The sequence below is a fragment of the Microcaecilia unicolor genome, chromosome 9 (assembly GCF_901765095.1).
Source record: "Microcaecilia unicolor chromosome 9, aMicUni1.1, whole genome shotgun sequence".
NCBI classification, from domain to species: Eukaryota; Metazoa; Chordata; class Amphibia; order Gymnophiona; family Siphonopidae; genus Microcaecilia; species Microcaecilia unicolor.
In genome coordinates, this window is record NC_044039.1 from 161,889,374 (window position 1) to 161,905,360 (window position 15,987).

General features: G+C 42.9%; 1 protein-coding gene across 1 annotated transcript in view; it reads right to left on the reverse strand.

The window, feature by feature from the left end:
• Positions 1–11,833: 11,833 nt before the first annotated feature.
• The window catches only part of POLE2 (DNA polymerase epsilon 2, accessory subunit), a 126,008-nt gene continuing 121,854 nt past the window's right edge, over positions 11,834–15,987 (reverse strand). The window contains exons 19-20 of the mRNA XM_030214324.1: positions 14,552–14,619; positions 11,834–11,868 (exon numbers count right to left, since the gene is read on the reverse strand). Coding sequence (XP_030070184.1) covers positions 11,850–11,868; positions 14,552–14,619 — 87 coding nt within the window. The 3' untranslated portion in view covers positions 11,834–11,849. The remainder of the gene's footprint in view (positions 11,869–14,551; positions 14,620–15,987) is intronic.

Genomic DNA, 15,987 nt, shown 5'->3' on the forward strand with positions numbered 1-15,987 from the left:
ATGGCCATTTACTTTTTCACATTGTGTTGCTCCCAGTCTCTAGATTCTGCTTTCCTTCGTTTTCGCTTAACTCTTCTGCCAGGGTTTCCTGGCCATTTGTCATTTTTCTCTCCTTTTTCTTTGCTTTCTTCAATATTTTTCTGCCTCTCTCTGTGCCCAGATTTAATTCATTCTTACTATCCATTCTTTAATTTCCTTCATCTACTTACGGCTTTTCATCTTTTTCTCACCCTTGTTCTCCCCATGCCCCTTCCTCTTATTCTCCAATCTTTCAATACTCCCCCTTTCCATGCAGCAGCTCTCCTCTTTCTCTCCCCATCCTTCCAGTGTCTCTCCTCTCCCTATCCTTCCAATAGTCTCCCCTCTTTCTTTCTGCATCCTTCCATCCAGTGTCACCTCTTTCTCCCTACCCTTCCATCCAGCGTCTTCCCTCTCTCTCCCCATCCTTCTACCCATCTACCATCTCTCCTGATCCTTCCATCTGTCTCTCTCCCTCCTTCTAACCAGTGTCTATCTCTCTACCCTTTTCTGTTCAGTGTCCCTTCTCTCTCCACATCCTTCCAGTCTCTCCCCTTTTCTCTGCATCCTTTCATCCATCTCCCCTCTTTCTCTGCCATCCTTCCATCTGTTTCCCTCTTTCTCTGCCATCCTCCCATCTGTTTTCCCTCGTTCTCTCCCCATCCTCCATTTCCCCTCTTTCTCTGCCATCCTACCATCTGTTTTCCCTCTTTCTCTTCCCATCCTTCCGTTTTCCCTCTTTCTCTGCCATCCTCCCATCTGTTTTCCCTCTTTCTCTCCCCATCCTGCCATCTGTTTTCCCTCTCTCTCCCCATCCTCCATTTTCCCTCTTTCTCTGCCATCCTCCCATCTGTTTTCCCTCTTTCTCTCCCCATCCTTCCATTTTCCCTCTTTCTCTGCCATCCTCCCATCTGTTTTCCCTCTTTCTCTCCCCATCCTTCCATTTTCCCCTCTTTCTCCCCATCCTGCCATCTGTTTTCCCTCTTTCTCTCCCCATCCTTCCATTTTCCCTCTTTCTCCCCATCCTGCCATCCATTTTCTCTCTCCCGATTCAGGCCCACCAGCCCCAGCTCCCATTGCCGGCCACTGCTGCTTTTCCTGATGAGCAGCAGGGCCGGCGCTACAAAAAGAAGAAGCGCTTAGCTGACTGAGCTGAATGCCAACGACTCACTCGACGAGAAAAAATGTTTAAAAAAAAAACGCGGCACCGCAGGCAGCCTCGAAGCATTGGCTGCTGGCTCTGCAGGCTCCGCCCATCTCTTATGTCACTGCCCCTGGAGCGCAGGGGCAGTGACGTAAGAGACGGGAGGAGCCTGCAGAGCCAGCAGCCAATGCTTCAAGGCTGCCTTCGGTGCCGCGTTTTTTAAAAACATTTTTTCTCGTCGCGTTAGCGTTGGCGCTCAGCTCAGTCAGCTGAGCGCTTCTTCTTTTTGTAGCGCTGGCCCTGCTGCTCATCAGGAAAAGCAGCAGTGGCCGGCAATGGGAGCTGGGGCTGGCGCCGGCGCGGGCCTGAAGGAAAAGTGGGTGGGTGGGCCAGAGCTGAAAATGGGTGGGCCCCGTAGCTACGCCCCTGGTCTGGCCCTGCACCCAACCATAGGAGCAGGAGGAGCTGCATAGGAGTACCTCTTTAAGGCAGGAAAGAAGTCTACTCTCATGCCCCTGCTGCTGCTGTGGGCCTGGGCCATTGCTTTTTCCCAAATAACTGCCACAACTTCCTGCAGCAGTCTCTGCAGCAGTGAGCAGGAAAGAGTGAGGTTCTTTCCTGCCCCTGAAGAGGACACTAGATCATCAGGGTGTAAGCAGGTAGGGCCAGGAGGGCAGTGGAAACCACCCCTGTCAGCCTTAGCCATGGACTGGCTTAAAGTGCAGATTCTGTGCAAAAATGCAGAATTCTACTCAAAGTCTGCACTCCACAGTCACACAGAATTCCAGCAGGAGTAAACACCAGAGATATAGAAATATATGCATTTATTCCTGTACTGTGCAAAATATAAAGATAACGGCACCCAGACATAATAGCCCTTGACCAAATGGCTCCTCCCACAACATAGCCTCCTAGAAAAAAATAACATCACAAAAAAAGATGATCACTGATAAAGGCTCCTACCACTATTGCATTGTATAAAGCATATATAAATAATATTCTATAGCTACCAACTGGTATTCATGATCTGTTCTGCTGTTTAAGGAAACTATTCTTCCATTAACATGCTAATTAAAACCCCAAACAATATTGTCATCAATTTCATAGTCTTACCAACCTTATCCTGTTTGGCAAGGTAAGATTATTAGGAAAAAAAATGCAGGGCCATATTCTGGCCAGTCTGATTGGGTCCTTCTGTCAGGGGGCTAATTTGTCAAGGGCTATATTGTGGGCAGGCTGTTTTGACAGTGGCTGTTAGGTTAGGGGCTAGTAAGTTGGGAGCTTTTTTGTCAGCTAATTTGACCGGGTACCAAAGATAACATATGCAAGGGCTGGTGTTAAGAGAGTATGACTAGGGCAACTGCCCTTGGCCCCTGACCAGAGAGAGCCCCAAGCCTGATGAAAGCTGAAGAAAGTGCAACCTGGTAGTGGGCTTTGGGGTCCCCTCCCAAATTCCTGCCCTGGGTCCCAACAAAGTCTAACACCAGCTCTGACAAGATATACATTTCAAATCTGACATACACTAATCACAAAATGGAAAATATCATTATTTTTTTCTACCTTTTGGCTGGTTATTGTATTTTTAAAATCAAGTCAGGCTCATGATGTGGTTTCTGCTTCTGTCTTCTCTTAACTCACCAGGTGCTCCTGCCCATTTGACTTCTCTTCTCGCTCCATGTGCACCATCCATCTTCTATTTCTGTGTCCCTATCGTCCCCCACATTCAGCAAGCATCTCCCTTCAGTGTCCCTATACGGGCCCCAGTGCACGTAGCCCCACATCCATCATCACCTATTTCCCTATTTTCTCCCCCCCGTGTAGAACATCTCCCTTCTGTGTCTGGCATTGCCCCTCTGTGTCCACATACCATCCCAATGCTGCATCACCCCTTTGTGTCCCTGTTCCTGTGCTTCCCCACCCCCATGCATATCATTTCTCCTCTGTTTCTGTTACCGCTCTTTGTTCAGCTTCTCCCCTCTCTTCCTCACCAATGTGTCTCTCCAACCCAACTTCTCTCTTTCTGTTCCCCCACCCATTGCAGCATCTGGTTCACCTGCCTGCTCTCTTTCCTTTTCTCTTTCCCGCCTTGGGTTCAGTATTCAACTCCTCCTTCCTTGGTCTGTCATCTCTTTCCCTTGTCTGTAGCCCCCCTCCTCCCAGGGTCCAGCCAGCACCTCTCTCCTTTCCCACCAGCCCCCTCCTCTTCCCTCAGGTCCAGCCAGCCTCCACTTCCTTTCCCTCCAGCCCCCCCCCTTCTCCTCCCCTGGGTCCAGCCAGCACTTTTCTCCTACCCTCCGCACTACACGGCTGTCACTCAAGGCAGTATTGGAGTCACACTTTCCTACAGCCAGCTGGCAGCGATTCACAGGCTGGCTCCATGGCCTTCCTCCTGCCAAGTCCCACCCTCGCTATTGCAACTTCCTGTTTGACACTAAGGGGCAAGTATGATCCACTACCTTCTTCTTAACAAAGCGCTAAACGATCGAAGCACGATCCACCTACTCCTGAGAAAATGGTGCCGGGTAAGTCAGCTTCTCTGGCAGTGGATGTTGTGCTTGATGAGCTTAAATCCTTAAGGGATCTTTCTTCTCGGCACTATGAAACGACGTGCAATTTACAAACTGAACTTTCAGCTATCTCGACTTCTCTAGCAGTACTTCAATTGTGCTTAACTGATTTGGAACATAAAACAGACCAAACCGCACTGCAAATAGCACAACATCAGGGAATTATAGAAAAGTGTTTCAAAAAGCTCAAGCTAGAATTGGAAGACCTTGCCAACTGGTGTCGCCGAAATAATATAAGAATTTTGGGTCTCAAAGGAGTTGAAGGCTCTAATAAGATTACTTTTCTCACCAAATGGATTCCGGCTCTCTTGAATATCTCCTTCGACCCTCCATTAGAATTTGAACGAGCCCATCGAGCACCATCTGACATGAAACAGGCCCTAACCACTTCAAGGCCTGTAGTTGCCAAACTCTTCCGTTTCCAGCATGCGCTCCAAATTTTGTCAGTGGCTTGCAATACTCCAGCTCTCCAACTTGAAGGAAAAAAGATCCTCATAGTTCCAGATTTAGCGAGAACCACAGAAAAGGAAAGTCTTTTTGGAAATGACAGCGTGTTTGAAATTGATGGGGGCAAAGTATGGGCTTCAATACCCTGCCCGTATGGCTGTTACTATTAATATACAACTCAATTCTTTGATTCACCCCATCAGCATTTGGATGACTTTCAACCAGGTGAAATGACATGATGTTATTTGCTACATTGAAATCGCAATTTTTTTTTTACAAGACTCTTGGATTCTCTACTCATATCTTTCATTTGGATTTGAATTTTTCAGTTTCTCCACTTGGACGCGAATGTTCGTTCCTCCTTTGTCATTTTGCTTCATTGTTAGAATGATTGATCTAATAATCCCTATTTTCCAAGAATAAAGGGGTAGACTATTTATTTGGATTTATTTACCGCCTTTTTGAAGGAACTCAAGGCAGTGTACAGTAAGAATAGATCAAACATGAGCAATAGGCAATTACAGCAATAAAAATATTTAAAAACAATATTTATTTTATTTTGCTGCATTTGTATCCCACATTTTCCCACCTATTTGCAGGCTCAATGTGGCTTACATTATGTTGCAATGGCATCATCATTAACAAAGTAAGTGGTTCAGCATACTGTTACAATTAATGTTCAATATTAGGTAAATAAAATGATTATACATAACATGTAAGTACGAGCAGGTTAAGGTACAATATTCGATAATGATACTATGATAAAATAATCAAATTTAAGCATCAATAATAGTTGGTTCTGGTACAGATTAGGAATCAAATCATTAAGGATAATTTTTGTAAGTCTCTTTGAACAGGTGTGTCTCAGCAGCCATGACTCCAGACGTCGATGCATCCCTTGGATATCGATGCCGCCAGAGGACTGGACCAAGTCCCAAAATGTTTTGGTTTTTTTTTTTATTTTTAAACAAAGGGAGGAAAAAAAAAAGAGACTTTGAGCCAAGATAGGAACCACAGAAACAGACTGTTGCTCCTCGCATGGAAGAAAAAGAACTGAGGAGCATGACTGCACAGCCGGTGGGAAGACGATCGGCGCATGCGCAGTCCGATGCGCAGCACACTCAGAAGTCTCTACCAAACTTTTTGCTGTGTTGCGGATCGCAAACCCACTTGTATGATACAACCTGCTTGTTCTCAGAGAAATCTTAGTTTTCTCCGCATTTGAGTCGCATAAAAATAGACCAATCTACTATTTCTTAATACATGTATGAATAGTAGAAGAGATAGTATCAGCGCTCTGTCTAACCAGAATTAAAATATAATCAGCATAGGACTAACAAACCAGTAGGGGGCGCATCACAGATCTTTTTAGTGTTGTTGGCAGTTGCCCTTCCATAAGAGAGGAGTCAACAATTTTAGTGGCCCCTTCAATGACGCCTGTGCTCGCTCCTTGTACAATCTTTGTTGGGCAGGGATCAAGAGGGCAAGTTATAGACCATGGACCTTTCAGAATATATTTACAAGAGCTTTCTCTGTGACCTGGTTGAATGAGTCCTAGATGGCTGTGCATAGTGGGAAGAGGGAGTGTTCTCTTCATAAGCTGGTAGGAGCTTTGATGGGACTGTCTGTAGGTCCTGATGGAGACCTTTATTTTGCTGGCAAAGTGACAAAATCATTGCTGGTTAGTTGTGACTGGGAAGGCTGGTTCTGTTGTGGGGTTTGCAGTAGGCTGTTTACTATTTTAAATAGCTACTGGGTTGAATTTACAGCTTGGTCTGTCTGTTGAGAAAAATATTGTTTTTTGGCAATTACAGCCTGGCGGTACATTACCATGTGTTTCTTACAGCTGAGTCTTCATCTAGGCGAGATTTTCTCCATTTACTGACCTGTAAGGTGCCACAGGAATCCATACTGTCTCCCATTTTATTTAATATCTACCTCAAGCCTCTGGCTGAGCTGCTTCGGTTAATGGACACAAAATTCTACATCTACGCTGATGATGTGCAACTACTCATACCCATGGAACCAGATCTACCCATAGCTCCGAGTAAACTGACTGCCTAACAGCAACTCAGAAATGGGCAAACAACAACAAACTTTGCCTGAACCCAAATAAAACAGATTCTTTGGGTTTCAAACACAAGTGGCCAAATACCCAACTTCAAAATACCTTTTGGGAATTATGAACTCTCCCTAAAATCACACATCAGGAATTTTGGGATACTGCCAGACTCATCACTCACTCTGATCCCATAGATTGAAACAACCTTCAAAAATGGTCTCTATCACCTACGTCAGCTACGAAATCTCTCTCCATATATTGAAAAGACAAGTCTGACCACAGTGGTCTATGCCTTGATTATCATCATGACTAGACTACTGAAATGCCCTGTACACTGTCCAAACCAAAAAGATTTTGTATCAGGTCCAACTAATTCAGAATGCTGCAGCACGACAGAGAGAAGGCTGCAAGTGGTGTGACCACATCACTCCCTTCCTGCAAAGGCTACCAGTACATTACAGGGCTAAATTTAAAACTCTGTTTGATTTTCAAGGTCCTCAAACAAAATGGGCCAGAGTACTTAAAGAATAAATTAGCCCTTTACACACCTTTAGGACTTCTAAGGTCCTGTCAAGGATCATCACTATCTGCACGCTCATCAAAAGAAATCGTACGATGTGATACCCACCAGCTAGCCTTCTCAGGAGTAGCCCCCAAGCTCTGGAATTTACTCCCAGAGGGGCTACATGTAACTCGAGACTACCTCTACTTCAGGAAGCAGGTGAAAGCCTGGCTCTTCTCCCAAGCCTTTAATACATAGGGTGACTGACTATACACTCATTCTGCACCTGGACCAGTTTGCTACACCATACTGTAACTTAGATCATCATATTTTATCCTCTTATTCATTGCTCTTTTTGCTATATCACTGATGAATTATGTTAAACAACACAGATCCCTGTACAGACCATTGAGGCACTCCACTATTGACCTTTTCCAATTGGGAAAACTGCCTTTAGTCGTGAAGTTATCACTGTAGGCTACTGTTAAGTTGGGTTATTTTAGTACAGGGTCCCATTTTATGCAATGAGACCCTGTGCTAAAATAACCCTTGTGGTAAAATATCCCAGCTTAACAGTAGCCCACATAGATAACTTTCCCCTTAGTCCTACTCTGCTGTATTTTAGCTAATTTCCAATCAACAATAGGGCATTGCCTACTATCACATGATTTTTTAAAGTTTCCAAGAAGCATCTCCTGCAGAACTTAGTCAAATGCCTTTTGCAATGTTCACCTTTATCCACATCCTCAAAAAAGTCTATTATGGTATCATTTGCATTGTTCTGACATTTATCATATTTCTGTTATATGATTGTTCTACAGTGCTGTTAAATGTTTATGTTTCTGATACAGTTTCATGTTAATTCTATTGTTATATTTCAATTTGCCATTTCCAAGTATATCACTTATTGTATTTATGTTTATATTTGGTTATTTCACAATTGTTATGCTGTTAAAATTGTAAATCTTATGTTAAACTGAATCTGCTGTACACTGCCTTGGGTGAATCTCTTCATAAGGGCAGTTACTAAATCCCAAATAAATAACTAATAAATAAGCAGGGCAAGACTTGCCTTTGCTAAACCCATGCTGCTGACTCTCTCTCATGGTTATCTATATCAAACAAGGGCTGGCCCAAGGGCTTAAGGTTGCCCCAACCCCATGTCCAGCATCTTCCTTTCCTACCTACCAAGCCACAAGGTGTTCAACAGCTTCATTTCCTTTCCCTACCCCTTCCGGGGAGGCACCGCATGGCAGCTAGCTTGTTTAAAGAAGACTCATTGTGGCGTGTCCAGGACTTTGTGCACCCATGCGTACTAAAGTCCTCCTGGTCCTGCTCTATCTAAAATAGGTAGTTTGAAGGGGGAAGACCTGGCAGGCCTTGAGTATGCAGAGGCCCTGCCCTGGTCACAATGGGTCTTCTGTAAAACCAAGAGCTTACTCAGTACTGCCCTAGGTGGATACCTAGACCAGTTAGTGGTTGGACCAGCCCTGATGTAAAATATTTAGTTCAAAGAGCTCTTTGATCTGGCACACTAGTAATAATAATAAAAGAAATTTCTTATATACCATCAAATACCAAAAAGCTCTGGATGGTTTACAATAGCAAATTCTATTTAATAATATTGCATTAAATATTTTTGAAATAACCAGCTCCCCTGTTTACTATACCATGCTAGTGGCTGCCATGCGCTAATGCCTACACAGTCCATGCACTTTGGGCTCTGTCGGCATTGCTGTGCAGCTTAGTAGATGAGGGGGGGGGGGCACATTTTTAGCAATTTACAAAATTTAAGATAAACTTGTTCAGTTCTCAGGGGAGAGAATTCCACAGACCAGGAACTACCACCTTGAATAATTAGTTACGAGTCAATGACAGACATATAGCAGTAACTGTTGGAAAATTCAGCTTATTTAGCTGAGACAGTTGGTAAGAACTTCATCTAGTTCCCATAAAAATGACGATAAATAAACAGGACTCAACCCATACAATATCTTTAAAGGATAAAGAAAATACTTTAAATTTTATATGGGTAGAAATCAGCAACCAATTTGACAAATCGACCATAATCTAACAAAAATTACAGAAATAATACAACAAATTTGTGCTTCATCAGTCAACATAGAGTCTAGTATCACTCCCAGACTACGAGCACTTGACTGTAGTAGAGGTCGAATGAGTTTTGGTTTTGGTGCTCAATAAAAATAAAACATGGAAAAGAAAATAAGATGATACCTTTTTTATTGGACATAACTTAATACATTTCTTGATTAGCTTTCGAAGGTTGCCCTTCTTCGTCAGATTGGAAATAAGCAAATGTTGGTAGATGACAGTATATATAAGTGAAACATCAAAGAATTTCAGTGACAGTCTAACAGGGTGAGAGTAGATAGGTGAGAGACAGGAAGAGTCGGGGTGGATGAGGGACAGGAAGATATGCATGGAGATAGGAGGGTGACAAAGCAGTACAATTTTATGGTTTATAATGGGCTAGAAAACCCAGATCTTTGTTAAGTCCTGTTTGGTGGGTGTCAAAATATGTAATCATTCTGACTTCAAAGGTCTTGTGTTCCTGTATTGTTTTAAAGTTCCCTTTCAGGATTCTTACCATTAAATCACTGGTACAGTGTTCTGGTTTTGTAAAGTGCTGCCCCACAGAGGTGACATCCTGATTGGTACTAGCATTTTTCATATGGTGTCTATGTAAATTAAATCTCCTCTTTAGCATCTGAGTTGTTTCTCCAATGTAGCAGCCTTCGTTGCATTTTTTACACTGAATGATATATACCACATTGGAAGATAAGCACGTGAAAGATTCCTTAATGTTGAATATTTTTCCTTTGTGAATGACAGTGGGGTCCTGTGAAATGTTTTGGCATAGTTTGCAGCTGGATATATTGCAAGTATGTGTGCCATTCTCTTCTTTTTGAGTCTGTGTTGGGAGCTTACTTCTAAATTAGCTTGTGTTTTAAGTTGGGTGGCTTTCGGAAGGCCAGCACTGGTGGGGATGGGAATATCTCTTTCAGTAATTCATCCTCCTGGAGTAGAGGCTGTAGATCTTTTATGATTTTTCTTAATTTTCCAGCTCTGGGTTGTATGTCACTATAAGGGGGTTTCTGTCTGTGGCTTTTTTTTCTTTGTACTGTAGCAGATTTTCCCTGGGTATTTTGAGGGAGGAGGCAATACTCTTGGAGATTATTTTGGGGTTGTAGCCTTTCTGTTCGAAGGATGCAGTCAGGATTTCAAGGTGACTGTCTTTGTCCCCTGTGTCAGAGCAGATACGGTGGTACCTTGTGGCTTGGCTGTAAATAATGGATCTTTTTGTATGTGAAGGGTGGAAGCTGGAGTTGTGGAGGTAGCTGCATTTGTCTGTGGGTTTCTTGCATATGGATGTTTGTATATATGTATGTATGTATGTTTCAGTGCTGAAACCTGCTTGAAATCTGGATTCGGCCATGCTTCGGTTTTGGCTGAAAACGTCAGTGCATTATTGTCTGAAACCAAAAGCCCCCCCCTCCACCCAACTACAAGCATGACTATTCTCTGCCCTCCCCTACCACAAGCTCAACCTTACTATCACCCGCAGACCCTCCCCAGGCCTACCTTAGAAGTCCTGGTAGGCCCCAGGGAGGGCTTACAGGTGGTGGGATGGCAACGTTTGTAGACAGGGGAGGCTGTCTGCTGGGGTAGAGGGTTGATGGTCGCCTTCTAACTGCTAACCATAAGGGTATGGTTTTTACTATCCAACATCAGCTTTATTTTTCCTTCAACCCATAATAATGTAGTTTTCTCTGTATTTAATTTTAATAAATGGCTAGACATCCTCTGAAGACATTCTTCTTCAACAAGGCCTACAATGAGAACCTATAGCCTCACTAAGTCATCTCACCAACCCACTCAATTATGAACGCCTACCCTCTATAACTACCCTAACCACTCTCTCCCTTCTTCTTTCTTCCCTTCCGAATCGCCACACATTACTAACTGTATCTGATATCCTGCAATGACAATGTTAACAAATCAATGTAAGCCACATTGAGCCTGCAAATAGGTGGGGGAATGTGGGATACAAATGCAATAAATAAAATAAATAAATAAATACATGTGAAATTATAAAAAAAACAAACAACTCACTCAGTTGCAAAATGAAATGTGTCCACTATCAAAAACTTTTCTCAGAAAAATAATCTGCACAGCACCAGCATTTATATAAAATAAGCGCAAAGATGAAACAATGTCCCCAAGAAAACAAAAAACACCACAACATAAAGAATAGGATACGGTGAGGAATCCTGTGGTACCCTGCATCCTGGTTGCCAAGTTGCAGAGACTTCACTACATCTCCTAACCCTATAACAGCAGTTTCTTACAATAAAAAAAAGAAGCAGAAAACCATGGCCACATCGTTCCTAAGATCCCAATGTCATCCAGTTTAGATAGTAATAACTCATAATCTACAACATCAAAGGCTGAAGACATAAAAAGTACTGAAGAAATACATGCTTTAAAGAGGACCTCCCTGGTTGTCCCCCCTTTCTTTTTGACTAGATGCAGAGAAGACAGTGCTATCTGCTATAATTTTTTTCCACATAAGTTTACTTACCTCAGTACAGTGGTTCCTCCTTTCATTCGTACTAGGGTTGTAGACATGGTGTCTGGAGCAATTCTGTTACTTTTTGCTCCCCTTACCCTAATACTACAGCTCCATTTCCTTTTCAAAAAAGAAAAAGAGGGGCTCTGGCTGAGTCACCGCCAAGCCCACCTTCTGAGTGTGAACAAGGAGGCAGCAACCCAGACTGCAAGATCTGTCAGCCCCAACAGCTGCAGGAAACAATCCCATAGGATCCATAAGTGAAGCCTGTTCTAACTGGCAATCACAGAAGCAGCAGTTTTACAATTCAAGGCTGCAATTCTAATCTCATACATCTTTTCATTGGATTTTTAGGCGATTCTTGTATAAACAGAGCAGATTCATGTTGCAAGTTACATTTATTTACAAAATTTCCAGCATATAAAATACAGACTAACAAGCAAAAGCCAGTGATATCTTATGAACAAAAACTGGTACATGGATGTAGAAGGTTCATTTTTTACTCTGTTTTCTGGAATTCAAAGACCTTGAAGTTTACTGTAAACAAAGCAGAAAGAAATGTGTGATAGTAAACAATTCACAACACACATAATTATGCAATAAAATTTTTGATCAAATAAATCTAGTCTCTTATGTTCCCTCTCTACTCTCCCATACCAAGGGCAGACCGACAGTGGTCTAGGCCCCAGGCAATAAGGGTCAAGGGCCCTTTAATCATCCATCCAATATATATATTACAGATTAAAGGAGAGTAGGCCCCCTACTACTGCGGGCCCTTGGACACTGCCCTATCGACTGACTGGCCAGTCCACCCCTGCCCCATACTATAACCAATGTTTATCAATCTGAATCCCAGAGGGCTCATAAGATACCATTATAGCATCTGAGTGCACAGCTCTTTACAAGGAAAACCCAAGATTTTGGCAGATCTATGATGAAGATGTCATGCAGTCACTCTGGGCAATCATTTTCTCTGAAATTACGCATTTTTCACATATTTAAAGTGTATCTACATTTTGTTACATGACCTCCACTATAGATAGATGTGAGCATATCCAAATGGATTATTTTCACTAATGTTTAAGGCATGTCAGTTCTGAGTGAAAATAATTCAGCTGGCTGGAGCTCCACTTACTAGTAAAAATGATATTGTTCCACTTCCTGCCTCTTTAATGTGATTTGCATACAACATGAATAGACACTTAAATTTTTCCATCTGCTGCTGATGCTAGGGAACTTTCATTTTCTATATCTGAATAGGACTTTTCTTTTTATGCTACTATTTTCTTCTGTACCATGTCATTTCATATTTTGCCTTTGTAAATAAAACCTTTATTTTTCTATATTGTATTGTAAGTTCTTGCTGCTTATCAGTGAAAAGGGAGATTGAGCTCTGATCAGCTAAATAAAGGAGTGGGGTTTCCAGATTGCTAAACAGTTATTTTATACACGCCTTTATCCTACCACCAACACCTAGTAGTGATTATTGGTACCCTCACAGGGAGACAAAATTCATCAGTATGGGCAGGTTTAGCAGGATAAGGAAAATATTTTTAAAATAAATAAATAAAAAGAAATATAGCTATTTAGATCAGGCCATGATTACAGAATCAAACTAGCAGTTGGATATATCAGGCAGGCTGAAGATTTTGTAATAAGTAGAAGTCCTAGCAAAAATGAGGCTCTAGAATATATTTGGGAAACAACCATGCTATTACTGGAGATTACAGAACTTTATGGTTAAGCCTGTGAAAGATCCATAGTGGAGAGACTGTCCTGGATAAGGAAAAATCTTGCAGGTGATCAAAGCATGGCTGGCAGCTGCTGGAATGTATCCTCAGCAGTATACCCAGAATACTATCATGATGTATGCACCAAAATTATGTTTTTTGTTAAAACTCTTGAACTATTTGAGGCCATATTGTGGTTGTTTCTTTCAGTCTTCTCAGTTGCTTACATCTTTGCAGATAAAATTATTCTAGTTTGCTTTGATATTTTTTAGTGAAACAAACTGGCAAGGCTAACGATTGCTGCCAAACAGATTTTTTTTTAATGTACACCGCTAAAAACCCATAAAGTAAAAAAAACATGGCTGTACTTATATTAACAAAAAAAACGCTATATAAAAAGACTAGTAAAAGAGGCCCGTTTCTGCCTGTCATGAAACGGGTGCTAGCGGGCACGGGACTCCCTTCCCCTCCCCTTATGCTAGTATCCCTGGTGGTGTTGAGGTACCTGTTCGCTTGGGGCAGGAAAGAAAGAGCCCCCTCTTTCCTGCCCGTAGCGCTGCTGCTAGCTGCCCTGCTGCATCCTGTGCGAGTCCGGCTCTCGGCGTTTCAAAATGGCCGCCGAGAGTTGAAGTCTCGCGAGGCTGCTTCAACTCTCGGTGGCCATTTTGAAATGCCGAGAGCTGGACTCACACAAGATGTAGCAGGGCAGCTAGCAGCAGCGCTCCGGGCAGGAAAGAGGGGGCTCTTTCTTTCCTGCCCCGAGTGAACAGGTACCTCTAGATCACCAGGGATAGTAGCTTAAGGGGAGGGCAGGTGACAGGGGGGAGGGAAGGTGATGGGGGGCGGGGCGATGGCGCGAAAGGGGGCGGGGCGATGGGCACGTCCTCGGCGGCAGCGATTCGTTGGAAGGGGAGGAGTACTCCTCCCCGTTCGTTCATTTGCGTGTTTGTATACCTGTCCCGCCCTCGACGTCATCACGTGTGATGCGAGGGCGGGGCATGGAGACATGGTGAGTGTTGTGGCTTCACCACCATGAACTTACAAACCACTGTCTGAGTGCCTGCAGTGACGTCAGTGTCCTCAGAACGTTGAGGGTGCGTTTTATTATAGTAGATTACATCCTGATTTTTTTCTCCCACTGGACAACGAGAGCATACTACATTCAGAATATATTCACCTCTGTGCATTAGCAGGCTCACAGCTCATTATGATGACTCCAAAACTGTAAACGTATGCTAATTCAATCCTTTAAATTAAGAAATATGGATCCATCTGAAATCGAATCTAATCTAAATACAGTCAGAGGTGAGCACAGGAAAAGTTTACTAGAATAATGCTTACTAATATTGGCCACTACATTATGACTAAATAACTCTACCACAGGGTATTTAATTTCATATTTCGCTGTGAAAGTTAGGAAGCCAAAGGACCTTCTAAGCTATGTCATACTTTTGTTTACAAAACAAATGTTAGACTCCAGACATAGTTACCTGTCCTCAACTGTTTTATTGGAAGGATAATACACCTTGAATGAAAATCCACTTCTTGGAAATGAGCCCTGCAATAAAAATACAGAAATGTTTTGTCAACTGATTTGCCTGTAATGCTTCATGGTATTTCCAATTATACAGAGAATTATGACATCCAAAATAATTGTAATTTTAGCAGGCATTCCTTATAGATTTACTCTTTTTTTCAGTCACTCCAGACCAGTCCTGACATGTACTCCTACCAACAGATGAAGGCTGAAAACTACTAGCTTCGAACCCTATAAGTATCCTGATTCCTGTGTAGTCTCCAGCCAGCCAGTAGTTTCGTACCAAAGCAAGACTGTCCAATAACCCACATAGTAATCCTATATAATAAAACTCACCCTCAACGTTCTGAGGACACTGACGTCACTGTCAGGTCCTCCGGGCACTTCCTTCCGCTTCGAAGCCTTCGTGGTGGTGAAGCCACCAAAACCACTGTGTTGGGGCCCCGCCCTCGCGTCAAACGTTATGACGTCGAGGGCGGAGCAATGGCGTCAGTGGCTTCACAACCAACGAAACAGCAGATTGAAGGTGGCGTGCCGAGGTCCGCAACAATGGCAGTCAGTGCCTTCAGAACGCCGAAGGGGTGAGTAGGGAGGGGGGAGGTTCGGAAGGAAACCGTGCTAGCGCCCGTTTCATTTGCGCAAGAAACGGGCATGTTTTACTAGTATATTAATAAACCACAATTCAACTAGGGATGGACCTGCAACTGTCAAACTAGTAATAACTCTCCAAGTTACAGTATGCTGTCAAGTGATGAAGATGGAGCCAAGTGAGACCAAGTCCACCAAACCATGTAGGCTTTTTTTTTTGTTAAATACTTATCAAAAGCCAATTCATACAGAACAGTAAATAGAAATGTATAACTAATCCACATAGTTAAACTAACAGCCTGAAGATTCACTAATTATTTGTATGGGTGGGTTCTGGACTAATGGAAAGAAAATTAGCAGGAAAGATTTGATTTCTCCCTCCTTTGCATTCCTCCAGACCAGTCCAGATGTGTGGGAAGTACCAAAAGCAGTTCCTAAGAGCAGGAACCAGACATCCAAAATCTGCATTCTATTGCATAAAGGAATGTAACAACAACTAAGTAGCTGCCCTACAAATTTCCAGTAGAGGAATAAGACCATACTCTGCCTACAATGCAGTCTGTCCCCTTGTGGAATGCACCTTCAACAAGAAAGGAACCTCCCAACCACGTACAACACATGCTGCCGCAATAGCCTCTTTAAACCATCAAGCCATGGTCACCTTTGAAGCTATTTCTCTTTTCCTTGGGCCCTCAAATAGGAAACAAAGGATCAAACTGATGGATTTCTTCAGTCCTCTTGAAATAACACACTGCTCACCACATATCCAAATGATATGTGTCTGGCATTCTCATGTTCCAC